General features: G+C 39.7%; 2 protein-coding genes across 4 annotated transcripts in view; one reads left to right on the top strand and one right to left on the bottom strand.

Moving 5' to 3' along the window:
- The first annotated feature begins 524 nt into the window (after positions 1 to 524).
- txnb (thioredoxin b) lies at positions 525 to 6,389 on the top strand. Its single transcript, XM_072687512.1, has 5 exons — positions 525 to 607; positions 2,341 to 2,445; positions 3,003 to 3,068; positions 5,810 to 5,875; positions 5,980 to 6,389. The coding sequence occupies exons 1-5, from the start codon at positions 584 to 586 to the stop codon at positions 6,040 to 6,042; spliced, it is 324 nt and encodes a 107-aa protein (XP_072543613.1). The 5' UTR covers positions 525 to 583; the 3' UTR covers positions 6,043 to 6,389.
- Positions 5,843 to 20,767, bottom strand: part of svep1 (sushi, von Willebrand factor type A, EGF and pentraxin domain containing 1) — a 116,565-nt gene continuing 101,640 nt past the window's right edge. For 2 of the 3 annotated variants that reach the window (XM_072687509.1, XM_072687508.1), the window contains exons 44-49: positions 19,557 to 19,736; positions 17,352 to 17,522; positions 15,242 to 15,337; positions 12,927 to 13,022; positions 9,354 to 9,447; positions 5,843 to 6,659 (exon numbers count right to left, since the gene is read on the bottom strand). In XM_072687509.1, coding sequence (XP_072543610.1) covers positions 6,629 to 6,659; positions 9,354 to 9,447; positions 12,927 to 13,022; positions 15,242 to 15,337; positions 17,352 to 17,522; positions 19,557 to 19,736 — 668 coding nt within the window. In that variant the 3' untranslated portion in view covers positions 5,843 to 6,628. The remainder of the gene's footprint in view (positions 6,660 to 9,353; positions 9,448 to 12,926; positions 13,023 to 15,241; positions 15,338 to 17,351; positions 17,523 to 19,556; positions 19,737 to 20,767) is intronic. The other variant, XM_072687511.1, reaches the window with a different exon arrangement.

Raw genomic sequence — 20,767 nt, 5'->3', positions numbered from 1 at the left:
ATATATATATATATATATATATATATATATATATATATATATATATATATATATATATAGTTATCTATATCTATCGATCTATATATAGTTGTAGCATATATTATTATTATTATTATTATTAATAATGATATTGTTATTTACACTATACAGGCTATAGTAATCTGCAGTGGTCTGTGCTGGCTATCATTATCATCATGAAAAAAGATCAGCGCCGTGTGTTTCCTCCGAGTACTTCGGTAAGAAGACACATGGTGGTGATTTGGCTGTTTAACATTGATCCTTGGTGTGAGTGAATGCTCGTGTGTGTGTATTCGCCTGCGCCCAGAGATCTATCTACAAGCAAAACCACAAGCTTATTGCTATATATGCACAGTACTGTAAGTGCATTCATCCATCCACTGTATTCATTTCTATCAGCCGCGTTTTGACCGAAAACGGGTGGAGAAAGATGCCGAGGACGAATGTGTTATAGCTGCTGATTGGTTTACTGTGCTCAGGGTGGGCGTGTCTATTAGGCGCCCCTATAAAGACCCTTCAGCACAGGCTTGATTGCTAGAGCTGGGAGTGACTAAGAAACATCAAGATGATCATCGTGATCGAGGATAAGGTAAGATTATCCACGGCTGATCTCTAAACTATCGTTAAGTTCTTGTAGCAGCAGCTGTAACAATTCCACACCTCCAGTGGGAGGTAATACTGGTCTTAGAGCTTAGCTCTAAAGAAATGTCTTTATTCTTGTCTGTAGTTTATTAGTTAGTTTATTAGTGACTAATCGAGCATCTCCTTTAGTGAGTTACTCATGTGTGCTAACTTTGTTTTTTTTTCTCATACAGAGAACTGCCACACCTGACATTAAAGTAGCCTGCCTGTCAGTTCAGAGGGTGTCAGTCAGTGTGTGTATAATAGCCTGTGAGGGGTTCATTCTATTCTATTTTCTTCAGGCATTAAACACTTTCGTTTAGAGTGATTAATAGCTGTTTCACTCTCGTTCTGGGTGGTTTCTGGAAGGCACAGTACTTTTTAATACACAGCTAACTTGCTGTTGTGTTTGCTTGGGCGGAGGTTGTGTGTGTGTGGGGGGGGGGTGCAGTGTAGTGCTGATCTGTCTGGAACTTGATCAATAGTGGATTGTATAGCTGATTAAACTGATTTTAACTTTACATATCCTGTCATACAGGGTCAGGGTCCAAGGTCCAAGGTCAGAGATCAGAGTCTGGGTCACTGAGGCCTGGTTCAGAAGCAAATTCACACAACTACTGTAGTTTATTGCAAGATCCAATACTTATTACATATTTTACAGAACAGAACTACAGAGTATCAAAAATTTCAGCAGCTAATAGTCAGTGAGCATTAGTGGGTCAGTAGGCATGTGTGTAATTCTTGGCTGGTGATTGGCTGTCTTGATTACATTCTGTAAACGTAATAATGACATAATATTGACACATTCTCCTCCTTGAATTGTATCATTTTTGACTGAATATTTTTTTAATATTCTGAATTTATCTGGGGAAAAAAGTTGTTCAGGAATTGGTATCGAAGCCAATCCAGCAGGCCACCAACATCAATAGATGTTGTTATCTGGTTGAATGTTGATTGTGATGTTGGGTGACCCAAATTCAGTGGAAGGACAATGTCTAACACCATGGTCCAATTGACGTTGAATAGTGACGACAACTGAGGCTGATTATTTTGTTGGTTAGAAGTTGTGATGTTAAGTAACCAATTTGCCCAACATGTTGTTGGTTTTAAGTTAGGGTGTTAGGTAACCAAAATTCAGTTTCTGTCAAATGTAGAAGTTTGATATCAACCCATCCAATCACAGTTGAACTTCTGTACATACAGATTTTCATTTTCAACTAAGATTTGAGTGGTCTCTGCTGAGAAAGCATTGATATAGGTATTATTACAATTATTTTATATTATATTATTATTTAGGTATTACTATTACTATTATTATAGCTATTACTTACAACTATTCATTTTTATTATGTATACCCATCCCTATGTGATACTACAGGGTTATTATACTAGGTGAAATTAAATATATAAATATATAAACATATAATTTCTTATAGTATTTACTGTAGATCTGAAAGGGGAGTCATGAAGCATTATGACATTTTTTCCTGAAGTCATTCCAGAGTGTAATATCCTGGAGAGAGAGATACAGTAATATCCGGGCCTTAATTAACTCTCATTGTAAACACTAAAGGTTCCACCAGCCGCTCCACGCATGAGCATCACCAAACATCAGACCTCTCTCCACTAAACTCTGTTAGGTGCTCCTGTTTATTTGAAGTCTGTTGGAGTAATTGTTTTCAAATTCTTCTTTCTGACCAGGAAGCCTTTGACAACGCCCTGAGGAACGCAGGGAACAAGTTGGTGGTTGTGGATTTCACAGCCACGTGGTGCGGCCCCTGCCAAATGATCGGACCTGTCTTTAAAGTGAGTAAAAAGTTCTCTGGAAGGGCAGTCTCTCTCTCCCTCTGTCTCTCTTTTATTCTTTCTGTCTATCTGTCTGTCGGTCTGTCTCTCGCCCTACAGCATCTGCAGATGTCAGGACTCTAATGAGATTTCCTCAGAGGCTTCCGCAATTATCGGGAGTGGCTCTGTGTTTATGCTTCATCGTCATGGCAATTGCAGGGGAAGCCTCCTTCACTTGGAGAGGCTATTAGAGGAATGCTAATGAGAGAGAAAGATGGACTAGGGTAGAGAGAATGGAAAACGAAAGAGAAATAGACAGAGAGAAAGAATTGAGAGGGAGTAGAGGGAAGGGGGGGGGGTGGGAGTGAGAGCAGTGCATATGCCACTTCCTCACTCAAAGATGAGATAAATAAGAGAGATGAGTAAGCAAGCAGCATTGATTCCCTCTCTACCGTAAAGGCAGTTTCTAAGTTTGGAGATGGTTCAGAACTAATCCCAGCCTGTCCCCTCAATCCTTACTGTCACTGCACTACTGTTGCTGCTCCAGCCAGAGACTTACTCCTTTTCTCTTTCCTCAGGAGTTCTCTGAAAAACCAGAAAATGTGGATGTGGTGTTTCTGAAGGTTGACGTGGACGATGCACAGGTAAGGCACCTGTACGACTCTTAAGTGTGCAGGTACCACTGTATGTATAGCTATTGTATGAAATGAGATGTTAACACACAGGGTAGCCAGCTAAACACCCCAGTGTGAACTCTAAACTGTAGTCCTGGCCAGCTTTAGCCTCTAGCCAACCTCCCTCTCCAGTACCTGTACACAACAATTCCTGGTAGAAACTCATCATTTTGAAATCTCTCCAGTTCCTCCCTATTGACAGCCGCCCAGCCCCCTTTCACCCTATTGACACTCACCCAGCCAGCCTTCCACCCTGTTGACAGTCACCCAGCCACCCTTCCACTCTATTGACAGCCACCTAACCCCCTCCCATCCTATAAGTGCTAAACAGCTCCAGGGGGTTGGGGCTATGGGTTTGGGACTTTGGTGTATCCTCCCAGTCTCCGCGCAGGCTTCCTCCCAGCTTCCTTGGTACTACAAAAAACATTTTTCATCATTTTAAATGCTGTTTTCCATGCCCATAGTAGTTTATTTCTGATCTTCTGTAAGTGTCTCACCTCCCAAAAAGGTCCCTCAGCACCACCATTAAGTTCTTATCTCCCAGATGGCTTCAGTGCCTGTCCAGGCCTGGAAGGCTGTCCCTAACCGTCCTTTGTAGACCTGCCATGCATTTGCATGCATTTTGATAAACCTTTTGTATTTGAGTAGAACTCGACACCAGCGTATCAGACCCTTTCCTGCACACATGCTGATGGGTTGCTATGGTGTCAGCTGTCAGTACGTGCATTATTTGATACAGCGATAGCACTCAGAGAGGATATTGGCCTCTGCTCAGTTTTATCAGTCTTTTATCAGAGACGGTTTGTAGCTGTGGCATGGCTGAGTGATTGTTTTTCTGGGGCGTTGGTATGGCTACAAGGTGTGTTTCTTTGAGCACAATGCAAATGAACTCCAGTGTGTGCAGGAGGATAGGCGTCCTTTCTTAAAGAGTGGATTTCCATGATGGGCTTGAAAACGTTTTCTGTTTGTTGAAATGTCAAACTAGGGGAGAAAATACTTTTATTCGGCGTGACATTTAAATCACCAGTCATAGCAGAAGTAGTCAGGTCTGGCATTCTTGGTGTTAGAAGATAGGGCTCGTTTGAGGCTGGCTCTTATGAAGTATGTTCAGCAGGGCACGTTGTGCTGTGCAGCATTTATATGAAGTGAATCGCTTATGCATTAAGAGTTCAATCTGAGTTTAGTAAGTGAAGCAGCTCACCTAGAGAAAGTGTATGGAGTCATTTCTGCAGTTTTGTTAATAGTAGCACTGTCTGCAGCTCTCTGTTCAGCTCAGTGTTTCCACCACGTTGGTTCTGTTGGCTGTAATTCACATACGTTCATACTGAAATGTTCTTATTCCATGAGTTTATCTCATTGAAAGTTTCTAATCAATCAGCTAGAAGCTTAAAGTTGTAGATGCACTTGCACTAGCTAATTGATAAGGCTTGATTGTGTAATATATTGGGCAATATATAATAAGCAATATGTCTTAGACTGCTGACATGCTGTGCATATTCCCATATCCCCCAACCTTCTACTGTATTCATACATTTTTAGGTGTACAGGAACTATACTATACTATGTTCTAAATTATTATACTATACTTTTACTATACACCAATGAGCCATAACATTAGTACATTAGGTGAAGTGAATTATCTTTTAAGATTATCTGACTGGTTATCTTTATCCACAGTGGCATCTGTCAATGTGAGATATATTAGGCATCAAGCGATCAGTCAGTTATTGAAGATAATGTGTTAAAAGCAGGATTAATTGGCAAGCATAAGGATCAAAGCCACTTTGACAAGGGTCATATTATGATGGCTAGATGACTGGGTCAAAACACCAGGCAAGTCTTGTGGTTTTTTTCTGGTAGAAACGCAGTGGTCAGTAACTACCAAATGTTGTCCATAAAAAAGGACAACCAGTGAACCAGTCAAGGCTCATTAATGGATGCATAAATTGGTGCCAGATCCCACAGGGCATCTTTATAATTTTTGTGAAGTCCATGTCAATCAAATGGTCAGATCTGCTGTGGTGGCACAAGAGGGACTTGCTCAATTTTAGATATTAAAATGTGGTACTAATGTTAGGGCTGATTGGTGTAAATTTCCATAGATTCAATAGAGCAGAGTCAGCATATGGATTTTTTTTACTGTACAATATTATTGTTTGTTGGAAAAAAATGGAACATTTCAGGGATTTCAGAGGTTTTTAAAAGCAAATCAATGGTGTAGAGGTGGTATACACGTTTTACAGGACATTAAGGCTGCCTAGCACCCATGTAAACAAATGCTTTCAAATTAAATCACTCTGAATGAGCTCACTCTAATTCGAACCAACCACTAAACTGATGATGCAAAATGAATTTAATTTGACTTTAATAGTATTAGTATGACTTATATACACATTCATCAGTTTTCACTCATTTTAATATAGGTATCAGTATTGGAACAGAAGAATTCATCTTGCCTATTTGCTTGGTTTGTGTAATTCTTCTCTGAAACAGCTCACAGAGCGCTGGGGTGTTTTCAGCTGCGAAGCCTCGGTGTCATCTCACCGAATGCATGCCAAAATGAAAGAATGATATTAAAGATTGCTATCAGACAGCCTAGTGCTGAAATGCCATTCATGTCGCTTATGAATGCTGTGTCTCTTTTTCTCTCTGTCTCTCTTTCTCTCTCTCTCTCTCTCTCTCTCTCTCTCTCTCTCTGTCACTCTCTCTAGGATGTAGCCGCCCATTGTGAAATCAAATGCATGCCAACTTTCCACTTCTACAGGAATGGGAAAAAGGTGAGTCCTCATCTTTACCACATGATTAACTTGCACATTCTATATAGACAAAGAATAAAGAAGGTGGGATGTATTCATATAATGACCACCCTCTCTGCTTACAGGTTGAGGAATTTTCCGGGGGGAACCGCAATAAACTGGAAGAGATGATAAAAAAACATAAATGAAGCAGCAGACACACAAACACACACACACACACACAAACACACACACACACAGACCATAACTTAGGAGTTCTTAACTCTCCCTTGCAGAACGCTGTATTGCAATCCCTTCATTCTCTAACACCCCTCTCTGTTTTCCAGTGCAGCCTCATACAAAGTTTTCTTTTGCTTACCATAAATGACATATGTATTTATGTTATGACCTTTTTATATAACAGATTCAATAAATAGCAAGAAATGGTGACGAACAATCCTGTGACCAATGTTGAAGTGATCTAAGCACACCTACTTTCTGTAGAGTTGTATTTTCTGCTTTAATAAAAATGTGAAAAGAATAGTTTATACACATATACACTGGACAATCACATTAAAGTTTTTACACATCGTACAAGATCACGTATATAGCAGCAGCATATACTTAATACTGTTTTATTTTCTATATGAAAAAATACAGCTTTAATTTACAAAACATTTATTTGGATTTTAGGGGGGAGTGGGGGAGGGAGTACTGTTTACAAGCCTGAACTGCAGACTGCTACGGCCACCATGGTGTGCTTCCATATCTGCTTCTTCTTCGCTGAGTGGTGGATTAAAAATGAAAATATCCTGCTTTTCTTTTCCTAAAAGACAAGGGGGGGGGGGGGTGGATGACATTTTAGGACAGTAATTGTACCCTTGTTTGCACCACTGAACTGGATTCAGTGTCATTTTCTCTTGCCACATAAAATCACACTGTCCTGATAATGTGCAACACGAGGACATCTGGATTCAGAGCCGGTCTTAAGGTCACTTCACGCTCGTTGCTTGCATAGTTCAGTGTCAGACACAATGTGTCTCTGTGTAGCTGGTAAAATGTGGGATATAGTGGACAGAAGAGTAGACTGAAAGTGAAACGTTAAGTGGTTCAGACCATGCCATCAGCATCCGATAATATGGAAGTGGACTGTAAGAGAGAGGGATTCAGATGACTTCTGCCAGACCTACTCTGGTTAGTGGAGCTAGGACTGAGAGGTTTGGCTGAGTTGAAGGTCGGTGAGGGGGTGGTGGTGTGTTGTGAAAAGTTTCTTGTGAACACATCAACACATGAAGGCATGTTCCTTCTCCCAAAATTCAGTTATTTCACAACTCCACTTATACATAATTTAAAAGAACACCATGATCTGTATTGGGAAATGTGTGAAGTTCCTTTAAAAAACAACAAAGCAGTGTGAGGTTGTCTTTGAGTAGGTTTATCAGTATTTTGAAGATCCTCTAGTCGCACTGCAGTTCTTAGGTTCTGTGGTTTTTCTCTTTTAACTCAACAGGTGTGATAAACGTCAAAAATACACACAAAATTATTTTAGTGTGTGAGTGAACATTACTGAACATTAATATATTACATGTATATTTTAGAACACACATAATGTTTTTCAAAGGGCAGCCTTATGAAATGCATCACCTAATAAACACTATATCAGATATTATTAAATAATAAATAGTCTATATCAGATACCGGTCTAAATGGGCTGTCCTATAGATGTTGTTTTACAGAAAAACAAGAAATTCATAGAATTGAGAAGCAGCCATGCTTTAAAACGGTATAATTCCTGACCCACCAGTGGGAGGCCTGATCTGTTAAAGACACATTTATACAATGTGCACAATTATACCCTTGCAACAAGCACAGTTAATCTGTAAAAAAGGTTGGTGTCCAAGGTTTACTTCTTTAGTTCTTTAGTATTAACACTATTATAATAATATCATAGTATAGCAGTGTTCATTTTATATTATAATTTTATAATAAATACAGACATTGCCTGACACAGACTTGTTGAACACCAAACAAACATCTAGGCTGATCAACAATGTCCAGGAAACCAGGTAAAATTGTGTAATTGTGTTTTTTTTCTTTTTACTAAACTCTTCCTTTAAGCTGTGGGACATACAGAGTTACAGTACCAGGTTTTTCTTCTTCTAGATCAGAATAATAAACAGTTTGTGACGATGTGAACTTCATCCATAAGAGCCCAGACCAGTTTTTTATACTGATTCAGACTAACTGAATCAGTTTTAATAATTGAGGTCATTAGTGTTTGGAACAGACCTTTAGAAGCAAGAAATACACATCAAATAAGCTGTTTTGGTCTCAAGCACTAATCAAACACACCTGAGATTGCAACATCCTGGATGCATCACAGGACAGTTGGTGTATGTGTGTATGTCTCTTACGAACGTCATGAAGTTAAAGTGATGGACAAAGTGCTGTGAGGAACATCTTGTGTCACCTTATGGGTTAAACTGGGCAGCATCTGGGCAGACGATGCTGCATCTGCACCATCATTCAGTGATAATGTGGTAGCAGTGACTAATAGCTGCAAAAGTGAGGCATCCGACCCCTTTCACCTTTATCTCACTCTAGTAATAAACGGCTGAATCCCCACTTACTACAAAGTACACTATGCATGCAACAAAGTAAGTAGCCTCTATACCCAAACAAACAGTGCATTACATGTCAAAGAAAGAGCCATTTGGTATTCAGTCTGAGAGTACAGATCCCTACTGGACATGCAGTTTATTGCTCTACTTGTGCATAGAAGCCATACTTGCAGGACTCACAGATTGCACTAGGTAGTAAGTATGGAGCCATCTGGGATTCACCTGACATAACTGATGAGAATGGGGGCATCATCTACCATCATCATCAGGTCAGAAAGTCTTGAGATCAGAGTAGAGCAACAAGGCTTTTAATGTGAATGTCCCCTTAGTGTTGTGCCCAAATATGTTCCAGGAGCTATGTGTTCCAAGCCTGAACTAACACCACTGGCTCAAGCTTCAGAAGAAGCTGATGCCTTGTATCAGGTGTGCTTCTGAAAACCTAATTAATTAGGTCGGGTGTGTTCGAATACAGCTGGAAACAGACTCTTCAGGGGGGCTCCTTGAGGGAGACTGTAGAACATCTGATGGTTTTAAATGTTTACCCTGATCTAACACACCTGATGCAGCTTATTAGCTATTTTTGCCAGCCTCTCTAACAGCTGAATGAGGTGTGGTAGGGAAGGAAATGCAATGAACTGTGCAACTCTGTTGAACCGTTCAGGGCCAACTACTGTAAAGGATCAGTATGAACCTAAGCTAAACCTATATCCACTGTGTGTATAGGGGTTAAGGCCATCAGATGTTACAATAGGCAAATGTACAGATAATGTTTACTTGTCTGTATGAGTGTACAACAGACATGCTCAGACATGCCATTAACTGCATGTTTGTTATATGAGATATATGAGAGTACATGTTTGTGTGTGTGTGTGTGTGTGTGTGTGTGTGGACAACCTCACCTGGAGCAATCATGACCACCCCAGCCTTGACTGCAGTGACACCTGTTAGGCCTGATACACCTGCCCCCATTCAGGCAAGGCATGGAACACACCGCTGAGGACACAACCCAAACACACCCATTATTACCAGTCAGACACAAAGATACTTACTGTACACATTGTTCTACTTTAACTTATGAAGAGGTTAGGCTTAAGTACACAAACAGTTTCACACACACACACACACACACACACACACACACACACACACACACACACACACACACTTAGTATATGCATGCATAACTCCTATGGCTTCTTTTTTGTTTCTTGCATTAACATGTGTTACCTGTCACTATATGTCCAAATGTTTGTGGACACCCTTTCTGATTAATACACAAATGACATTTAATACTTTTTTTGAGTTGAGGAGTCTTGACCTCACAAATACTCTTGTTGCTAAAGCAAACAAATCATTACAAAAAAAAAAAAAATCTGAATCAGAAAAGAAAAAAAAAAAAGAAAAGAAAAAATTGTATTCATTACTGTTCCCATTGGAATACCATAAGGTTTATCTCTGGTCCAGTCGTTACCAAAGGAAAAAAGAGGTAAATAGGAAAAAGCCCATTCCCATACATCTTTCTAGTCTGGAGGTCTTGGCCACTAGTCTCACTACAAACTACTGGTTTCAAACTGAGACCAGATTTTGTTTAAAGGCATTTATATTCATCAATATAACAATATGTTTATTTTGCGGTCACCATTGCACATTGGCCTATATTTAAACACTAAATCATTCAGTTGAATTTATTTTTTATTTTTAGTTCAACTTGGCCTTGACTTGGTCTCACACCTCTTTCCTTTTGAAGTGAACAAATGTTGCATGGTCATAGTGTGACCACAGAGCAGCAAGAGGAAGGAACTAAGACTTTGTTCTGCCTGGCTTTTGGTCTGTGTGTTTTTTTTTTTACATTAATAGAGAACAAGGAATGGCAGTTACTGTTGATTTCTTAATAGGACTTCCTTATTCTCAGGCAGGTTTTCCCCAAGGCAACCTGTATGACAAACATTCTGCACAATCCCAAACCTAGATGGATACCATCATGGTATAAACTGCAATCCAAGATGAAGTCAAGTTTCTGACTAGCAAATGCAAAAACAGGCAAGCAAGCCTCTAAGTTACACAGAGACCCACAAATGTGATATGCTTGAACTTTCAGCAGTGTTAACAGGCAGACAACCAAGGAAGCTCCAACAGAAAGACAACCAAAGTCTTCTGTAGAAATCTGATACATTCCCAGAATCGCTCCCTGCCTCAAAGACCTTTGTCCTCACAGCAAACACACCTGACATGAGTCAACACAGCCACATGCGCTGTGTTGCACACGGCATAAAGGACTTTCCTTATCAGAAACTCCACAACTACTGGTGCTTTTACTGGGTGTCTAAACTGTCTGCATGATGCAGCTAATATATAAAGCTTAACACAAAGAGTGATGGGGAACCCCAATAATCAAGTAATCAGATCAATATAGAATATATAGAAGTATATTCAAATACAAGACAAGTTTTGCCATTTATCATTTGTTAAATTAGCAGACAATAGCAGCTGTAGCTGCCGAACACGGTTTTTAAAAGTTCCCAAAGACCCAAGGCCTTAAAAGTATGGTAGTACTGGAAATTAGCAAAAAAACAAAAAAACAAAAAAAGAGGTCTGTGCACTGGGCAAAGTTTGGATGGCACACCACAGCAGCACTAGCACTGTGCATGATTACCTGAAAACTCACAGGCGCTATTCTGGACAATGGACCGCCAGAAACAGCCATGAGCTTTGTTTTATCACGCTTTTTAAAATCTGTTGTTGCTACCTTAGAATTTCCAGTGGATACATGACTATGCTGAGCTACCATCAGCCATTAGCTCATTAATCTTAAAAAGCCTCTTCATGACAACATTAACTCTACTGCACTAAAGTCTACAACAAATACTGTGTAATGAGGAGTGTACACTTTAAAGACTGTCAGAACGTCTGGCTGTGTAATCAGAGCAAGGGCAAAAGAATAGAAATGGATGGTGTGTGTCTAGCAGGTAAAAGGTGCATATCAATTACAGCAGCATTGACCTCCTCTTGAGCAATCACAGCTCTAATCAAGCTCTTTCCTCTCCAAGTGGCTAATAAAAGATTCTGCTTCAAATGGTTTTCCTTATACAAATCAGCAGCACCAGTACCCTCAGGCTTAGGCAGGTCACTTTAAAACAAAGAGGCTACTGTGAAGATTACTCTTACTAAATTAAGGAATATATCATCACTGTCACAAACAAACCCTGATCTTTCCAAAAGGGCAACTTTACCGGAGAAGGAAAAAAAAAATCAGTGGAAGTCAAAGTAAAAAGATTTTATAAAGTTTTATTTTTACCCATTTTCAATCATTCTATTTCATTTTGGATCACTAATTACCCAACCCACACATATTTCCCCCCTATCGCACGCAATGCTCCGAACACTGAGGACTAACACACCTCTTTAAACACACGTGCAACCAGCCACAGATTCTTTTCCAATCTGCCGCTGATGCAGCGTCACTGGACAACCAACGCACTCAGAGGAAAACGACGGGTACCCAGCTCCAATGTGCCCAGTGAATGCCAGAGTAATGTGCAGAAAAAATGTCATCTACCCACGCTGGAAAGAGCCAGGCCAATTGTGCTCTCTCGGGGCCCTGGCTGCTGATGGCTAGCTGCATGACCAGGATTCAAACAAGCGTAAGAGTTTCCCCAAGGACTCTTACTGGTGTAGCGTGCTGTGTTTGCCTGGCTGGAGAACTGAACCCTAGTCTGCCATGGGGAAGGCGGCGTTGTTACACTTTGTACAGTGCTGCATTGGCTGGTACAGTGCTGCATTACATGTAAGACATGGGTAGAACTGTATAAATATCAGTTGGCTATCTATTCTGGCATGACTCTATTGCTGTACTCTATTACAGTGTTCCAGAAGTAGTTATGGTGACTATGCTGAAAAACACTCACGATACAAACCCAGAGAAAATCCCTTTATTAAACGCTAATTACAATCACTGTCCACACTGAGCTGAGGATATGAGGACCATGTGGACGTTACTATGAAGGATCTATAATCACAGCGCCTATTGTCATGGTAACAGCAGCAGTGTGACACGAGAAGACCCCGGGAGAATGTGTCATCCCTTACTTTCTATCTTCACCTCAGGAGATCATCACTCTCGTTAACTATTCCTCCATTCAGCTCCCTGTCCTCCACCATGCTCTTATACTCTTGGGGTTAATCAGTTTGGCACAATGTGCTCAGACACAGGCAGGACACATACCGAGTTCTTACATTCAAGACTTTCACGTGTGTAAACCACTGGTGAACGTGATCAGCTGTACTACAAAATTAGCAATACATGAAGAAGATAACTCATTGTTTTTGTATTTTTATTTGATCTACTATTGACTCACATACTCACATATTGTACATACTTGGATAGCTGGATTACCTATAGTCTAATGCAGAGTTTTCATTTAGTTTCACTTGCGCACACACACACACACACACACACTGATGCATACACTTACCAATGTGGCATCGTGTGCCAGTCCAACCTGCTGGACACTCACACTGGTATGGAGCAACGCAGCGTCCTCCATTTAGACATGGCAGGATGCAGATCGCTGCAACACACACACACACACACACACACACACACACATTTGTGCTCTTTATGTAATACATACTAATGTATAAGACAAAAGAACCTATATGTAAAAACTTTCACACACATATAAGTATATTTAATGTACATGTAACATACAGTGTGTATGTGCATATACTACACAGTGGCATGCAAATGTTTGGGCACCCCATTTGAGATCTCCAAAATCTGAAACTCTCTCTTTATATATTTCACTGTCATGAAAAACTCATTTTCACCTTTGCATTGTGCGAAATTCATAATGAATGGACCAATAGAAATGCTCCAAAATTATATATTTTTTTCAATATTGACTGTCATTAAATCGGCCATACAATGTCAGTGAATGAGAGCACAAGATAATGTCGAGAAGCACCTTCTCTATAAATAATTTGTGTTAATCTCTCTATCTCTGTCGCTCTCACATTTCCTATTCTCAACCCTCAACATACTCAGCCTCTTCCCTGCCAGACAATCTACCTCTCATTTCCTCTCTCTCTCTCTCTCTCTCTCTCTCTCTCTCTCTCTCTCTCTCTCTCTCTCCAGCTGTGAGCTGCACCTGCAGTGAGAAACACTGAGAGACAGTCAGCTGACAGATGGCTGCTGAACACACAGCTATAATCACCCTCCTTCATCTTTTTTCTTCTCTTTAGTCTTCTGCTGGGTCACTTTCTCCTCTTTCACCATTTATTCCAAACTGCTCTCAGCCCTTCACTGGCTACTCTCTCTCTAGGCTCTCTTCTCTCTACATTTTTTAGTTTACTGCTCATTTGCTTTTAATTTTTCATCTTACCCTGCTTACCCGCATTTACATTCACAGCCTTTACCCAGAGCAAGTTTAGTCATGGTACAGTTCTGAATGTTGCGATAGGAGTGTCTTGCCCAAGGACTCTTACTAACGTAGTATGGTGTTGTTGCTTCGGTGAGGAAATGAACCCAAGTCTGATAAATAAAGGGCAGTGGTGGTAGGCTCTATACTACACCAATTATGCATTCTCTTAGTATACCCACCCTAAATCCATTATCATATTATCATTCACACATTACTGGTATGCTTTGCTTAGTGCTAGCAGAGGTTATCTGAGGCTGCACTCAGCCTTTATAGAGCTAGTGCAGATTAGCTGTGGGCAGAGAATGGAGGTGAGGCACTGGCCGAGAAACAGGAAGGCTTCACAGGAAGAGGGGAAAGTTTTTTATATGCTTGTTTTAAATAGTGAAGGAGACTGATTGAAAAGTATAAATGGCAGAGTTTCTGAAAGGACAGTTGACATGAGGTAAAAGCATGAGTTAAAACAGAGGAAGGATACAGTCACTATATGTGTGTACACTGTTGAGTTTGCTTAAAAAACATTGGTTCTGACTGCCTCATGACCTTAAACCTATACACCACACACAGCTGTAAACAGTGTTGTAGTCAAGAACATTGTAGATATATGAGTCCAGTTTGAGAAGTAGTAAATATTGAGGTCAGGAAACATTGAGTCTGAGTAAAGACCAAGACTTTGTAAAGAAGTACAGTCAGGCAGGAGTCCAAATACAGATTTTTTTAGTTTTGGTGGGCCGCCATGTGCTGCATGGACCTGCCAATGGCATTTTATTTTTGAAAAAGCTGCTGCTGCATAAAATATGACATCTATTAGGTTTCTGATACCATTTAATATGACTCCACCTAGTGAAAGGTTGGGCAAGGCCGGAAGACCGGCGTGGTAGCAAGGCTAATTCCACCCCTAACTCACACCCCTGTGATAAATAACCCAGTGCTGAGCCACTAAGCCACTACTGACCAAGCTATCTCTGAACTCAAAATGCTAACAGCACCGGTAAAACTAAGACAAGCCTATTTTATACAAGAAGCTGTACAGCATGGCAGCAAAGTGGAAGGCTTTTTTCACACCTCATGAGTGAAAAGCTAAAGGAGTTTTTGTGCAGGCTTCTAGACCAAGCGGCACAAAATAGACTTGAAGCTTTTAACAAAAAATCTGATCATGCATTATCCATTATTGCACTGCATGAAATGTGCACTCACTAAGGACCAACCATGCTAATTAATGCAAGGGCATGTGACATGGTAGTCACGCCTGGTGTAAACAGCACCAAGACTATCAATTTGCAGCTTTAAGACCTTGAGCAGAGCTTTTTACACTGACAGCTTCTAAGGGTTACACTGTGTGTTTGTCAGTGTGTTTGTGTAGAACTTACGTTCCTCACAGAGGCGACCCATCCAGCCCTCTGGGCAGGAGCATATATTTGGTCTCTGACACACACCTCCATTCTGACACTGTAGCCAACACACAGCTGCAGAAAAACACACGCACACACACACACACACACACACGCACACACACACACACACACACACACACACACACATAAACCCAGGCAAGCTCTTACAAACACAAGTTTTGCAGTCCTAATGTCAAACAGAGAATGATCTATATAATATTATATAAATATGATCTTAAACAGGGCATCCTGCAACATAAGAGAGGCAGAAGCAAGCTTTTATTAGCAGCTCAAGCTTGTGCTGCAAAATAATGATCCTCAGTATGTCTCAGTAGGCTCATACTAGGGATGCTCCTCAGTGTCTAAAATTCATGCTCAGGTGCAGATGCTGTTATTAATTCAGGTGACGCAAAGGAGATTTGCACACTGACTGAAAAAAAAACACTGAATATAGATAAGCAGCAACTTGATGGCAGCCAGCGCACACATGCATGTTAAATGAATAAAGGAGTGTAAGAAGTGAAAGAGTGCTGACATGGTAAGAGTGTGGTGAAGAATGTGTACACATGGGTTTACCACCTCAAACCATTTATTTGTGGTGTATCACCCGACATACTTTGTACAAGAGGGAGAAAAGTGTTCTCTAAAAGCCCAGGTCACCGATGTCTGTCTGTGTGTGTGTGTGTATGTGCACTGGGTCATCAGTTTATTAGGTCTACCCACACTGTATCTGAACTCATCGGCTATTTTATCACAGACACCTAGCATACAAGTACTATAGGTTTACTATAACGGACTGTAGCCCATGTGTTCTAATGTCTTTTTGACAGCTGTGAGCATAATGTCTCTACAAAGATAGATTTAAACACTCCTGAAACGTTTTCCACCTTGACTAGTGTTCAACCAATTCTGTCAGCGGTACTAAATATCATAGTGGTTAACATGTCAGTCCACTGAACAAAAACATCCAGTCAACAGTGGTCCTGTGGTCAGAAACAGACCATTGAGAAAATGCCGGAGAATGACTAACACAAATTCTTCACTTGCGAGGTAGAGTGAGCTATATCATGAGCTTAATTTGCTAACCTTGCACTCAGACAATGTACATACTAGTAAGTGTATACAGTGCACTAGCAACACTGCTGTGTCTGATAAACTCACAATCACTGTTACTCTAAACCAAATTTATGATAAAATGAAAACATTTACATTCTTTTTTATTTAAATGTACTGATGAAGAAAATATGACAAAATGCAAAAAAAAACTAAAAACACAGAATAACAAAAACAATATTTTACAACTATTTTATTATTTTTACAGATCTATGAGGTGTTGAAAGTTGTATCTGTCACTGCCAGAAAATTCAAAGGAAAGTCATGTTCAAATAAGTAATGCTAAATTAGCTTTAGTGACTCTTTACAAATTTCTATATTATGTTGGCAACAATCTTGCGGTCTTAAATAGTATATCAACTTTTTAAATAATATTCCCACACTAGGTTTACAGCTACTTACACAACATCCAAAACAGCCATTTAAGTGATACTCTTTACTTTCTACACTGCCTTCTTTACAGTGACTTCTTCAGTAAAGCACTGAACTTGACGCCTGTCTCTGAATACTGCTGAAACACACCTCTTAATTTGTCCTGTTAGCCTTTCAGCTGGCTGGTGCTAATTATAAGTTGTCCAAAGACAAGTGTAGACAGGCTTTACAGTGCAGTCGCTCAGTGTAACTGTTGGCTAACTGCTGGTTTGTAATGTATTGTTAGACAGAGTAACCACAGCTGTGTAGTTAGCTTGGTCAGCTAATGTCAGCGGTTTGTTCTGTTACAATTTTGTTGACTAAAGTCTATTAGTCAGTGAATTAACTGTAATAAAATAAAATATTGGCTACAGTCAGTAATTGTAAACATGCAAAGTGCACCTGTATGGAAGGGGTAGCTTATAAAATGAGTGCAGATCAAATGCAGATGTAACTAATACACTGAAAAACTTAAGAAAAGTTAGGAACAGTCACAGGTGCTCATAGAAGAAGAAGGTGTTTAGGGGTGGCTCAGGTTGGACTGGGCGTGTCCTTGTTCTACCTCTACAGGCAGGGGGCGGAGTCCATGTGCCATTCTCCAAGCACATACTCCGGCCAATGCCTTCCATGACGTAGCCCGGGAAGCACGAGTACACCGCCACATCACCAAACTGGAACACAGCCCCACGGACCACTCCATTAGCCATGTACAGAGGGGGGCCGCAGGACACCCCTGTGTAGGGTCAAGATGTATTGGGCCAGACAGTTAGCTTCCCAGGAAAAGTTTAGAAGATGATTGTATGGATTTTGTAGGGATGCTAAAATATAACTGTGTCAGACCCAAACACTTTAGCATTTTACCTGATGTCCTGCCCTGACACTATTGCATAGCTTTAGTATAGCATAGCCATAGATTTTGGTCTAAAACATATATTTCAAAATAGGTTTGAGACAGGATTTTGGTCTAAATCATCTATTTTCAAATATTGTTATTTGTTATTTGTTTTATGAATATCAGTTTGACATAAAACAAACTATTAAATATTTGACCAAAAATATATTTAAAAAATACTAATAAATAGTTCATAAGATATTGGTCTAGAACATATATTTCTACATAGTAATGAGATAAGATTTTTTCCTAAAACATGTATTTTTAAATGCCTCCATGTAAGGCAAAACAGCATTTCTCAAATGATAAAAAACCTTTTTAAGAAAAACTATTGATGTTCAGTTCTACTTGGATATGTAACTTTTGTCATATATAAGGTTACATTAAACTGTTTGCCACAATTACTTTTTGAATGTATGTTAGATATTTGTGCAAGTAACAGTTGTGCAAGCGAGTACCAAGATTTAAACCACAGACCATCTACACCAGTATGGATATATGTTTGCACATGCTAAAATGAAAAAGTGTTTTTGCTTCATAGTCATCAGGTCATGATTGCACCATTCATACATGTCAGCCACACAAAAGCATGCAAAGATCTTAACTGAGTGTGAGAATCGCACACCTCCATAAACAGGTCATGCAAAGAAAGAGGAAATGTTTTTATCCAACCTTCTAACCAAACCTCCATCAATATGTGAACTGTGAGGTAGTTTAGGGCTTGCAGCAATGTAAAACTCCATACCATCACATTTCACCAAATGATCAAAACACTGATTATGTGAGTATTCAAGTGGTTCTCACAGAAACAATATAATATAGTACATCACTTTTACACACTCATACTTTCTTCACAACAGCACTTGGCTCTCAATATATTTGTGGAAAGCCAGTACTCATATCATGGGAAGCTTCTTAAAACAGTATGCCCATAGTTTATTACCTCAGCCAACTGGTTGTTTTTCTACAGCAGCATTTAAAAGCACTTTACTAAGTGCAGTTACTAAGTACAGAGTTGGGTTCAGTTTGTCTGTAGGCCTAATGGTGTTAGAATGCTTTGACTGAATTATCGTTCCAATGGCAGCTATGAGGCCGTAATCAACAGACTGTATCAATCAAATTTCAGTACAGACAGAGAGTAAGTACTGAAAAGGAAGGAGGAAGATGACAAAGAAAAAGAGAAACAACAGTGGAGGCCTTATCAAATTACACCACCAACGTATCAAAGAGCAGACACAGAGAGAGAAAGAGAAAAGAGCCTGTTTTACACTACATTTCTGGAAATCCCCCTCTTAAAACTTGCTGTGTGTGTGGGTATATGTGTGTGTGTGGGGGATATTAACGAAATGTTGTGCACCACTGTGAAACTGTGCAACCTTGTGCATGTGTGCAATCATGTACAAACCCTAACCATCCACAATCAAGTAGAGCAAAAATAGCACTGAGGGTCAACAACTTTTCAACACCTTTTCAGTTAATGTTAAATCTAGAGATTTGGAGGATACTGTGTACTATCAAACAAATAGGCTGGGAAGTAAAAACATGCAGCCATAGGACAGTCTTACTATTAAAAGTAAAACATTGTTACTGTGGATAGACTGGCAATGTAAAAGTACAAATTGGCATATTTCTGTGTTTCAAAAGCTGTAAGCTCTTTTCTCCTCACCCAGTCTTTTAAAATGATGCTGTTCAAATAACAGTTTAAGATAATGGATAAGGGCATAGGGATCTATTTGGGATAGGCCTCATCATACATACAGAACATTCAGCTTCATTCATTTAGTACAGCTAAAGTGAACTTAGTTACAATAACATGTTGGTATAGTAAATGTGCAAGTATAGTGATAATAATCCTGAGAGATGGCGCCTACTCACTCTCACAAACTGTGCTGATTGGACTCCAAGTTTGGTCATTCCTGCAGGTTATGGTGGCAATTATTTTACCCGGTTGACCTTTGACCTGCTGACCTCTGGGACATCTGACTGATTTTGTCTGACCCACTGGGAACAGTGTGGAGTTTGTTGCCCAGCCAGGTAAAGGTGAGCAAGACTTGGCTGCAAAGAGAGTAAAAGAAACCATTTAACTTCATACACCCCAAGTAACATATAAAAAGCACTGAACTGAACTATTTCCATTCAATCAAATTTGTTTTTTTTATATTGTATTGAACTGTACATTGTGTTGTGATGGATTTTGTGTAATACAGGGGTGTCTCTTAATGTTATGTGACAATAAAGGATCAAGCAAGAAAAACATGAAATAAACATGAAATACAACTGCAATTATATATTCAGTTTAGAAGTCAAACAGTGGTGTGATTCTGTGATTAATAATTAATATTGCTGGCTGGTATGGCCAATGAACCTCAGAGTAGACCATTGTAACTACAGTACAGCAGTAGCCTTTAGCCTAATGATTCCTGAGAACTACAATACAAATGTTCATTTTTAGTTAATAGACATCCATGTTGCATTGAAAGTCTCCAAGTTTTATAGTAATACCCCTATTATATTACATAAAGATTTAGGGTGGAATTCAAATGTAGTGAGAAGTGGCATTCTTTGCTTGTGGACTCAACCATAAAGGACACTAATTCATTTCTGGGCAATCTGAGTGATACAGAACTGTTGCTAAAAGTGAAAGAAGGATGTGGTCTGAGGCTGTAATACTACAGGGTTTTAAACTGTCCTGCCCATTTCACCAAAGTCACTAAAGTGCAGTTATAATGATAGTAGCAATGATAGAGACACTATTCTCCCTGTGACAGGTCAGTGGAGCATCTTAATGATGTTATGTTAAGGTGAAATGCGACATAGTGTTGCTTTAAGTTATAGAAGTGAGGAATGGAAATCTAGCCACCAATTCTTTCATTTTTAGTGACAGCTCTGTGTATTTTAGCCTTGTGCAGAAATGCATGTGTGTCCTTTTTGGTTGGTTCAAAGTGTGAAATATTCACAACAGTTCTAAATCATGAAACACTGGTTTAACTGTGCATTTAGTGAGTGCTCATTGTGCAAGTTGACTGTGCATTTAGTGAGAGCTCATTGTGCAAGTTAACAGATAATTGCAAATCACATGATATATG

This window comes from Salminus brasiliensis, chromosome 9, assembly GCF_030463535.1.
Source record: "Salminus brasiliensis chromosome 9, fSalBra1.hap2, whole genome shotgun sequence".
Taxonomy (NCBI): domain Eukaryota; kingdom Metazoa; phylum Chordata; class Actinopteri; order Characiformes; family Bryconidae; genus Salminus; species Salminus brasiliensis.
This window is presented reverse-complemented; position numbering and strand designations above follow the sequence as displayed.

Coding starts and splice junctions, on each gene's coding strand:
- txnb (XM_072687512.1), top strand. CDS start 584: ATGATCATCGTGATCGAGGATAAG. Junction 608..2,340: donor TCATCGTGATCGAGGATAAG/GTAAGATTATCC, acceptor CTTTCTGACCAG/GAAGCCTTTGACAACGCCCT. Junction 3,069..5,809: donor TTGACGTGGACGATGCACAG/GTAAGGCACCTG, acceptor CACTCTCTCTAG/GATGTAGCCGCCCATTGTGA.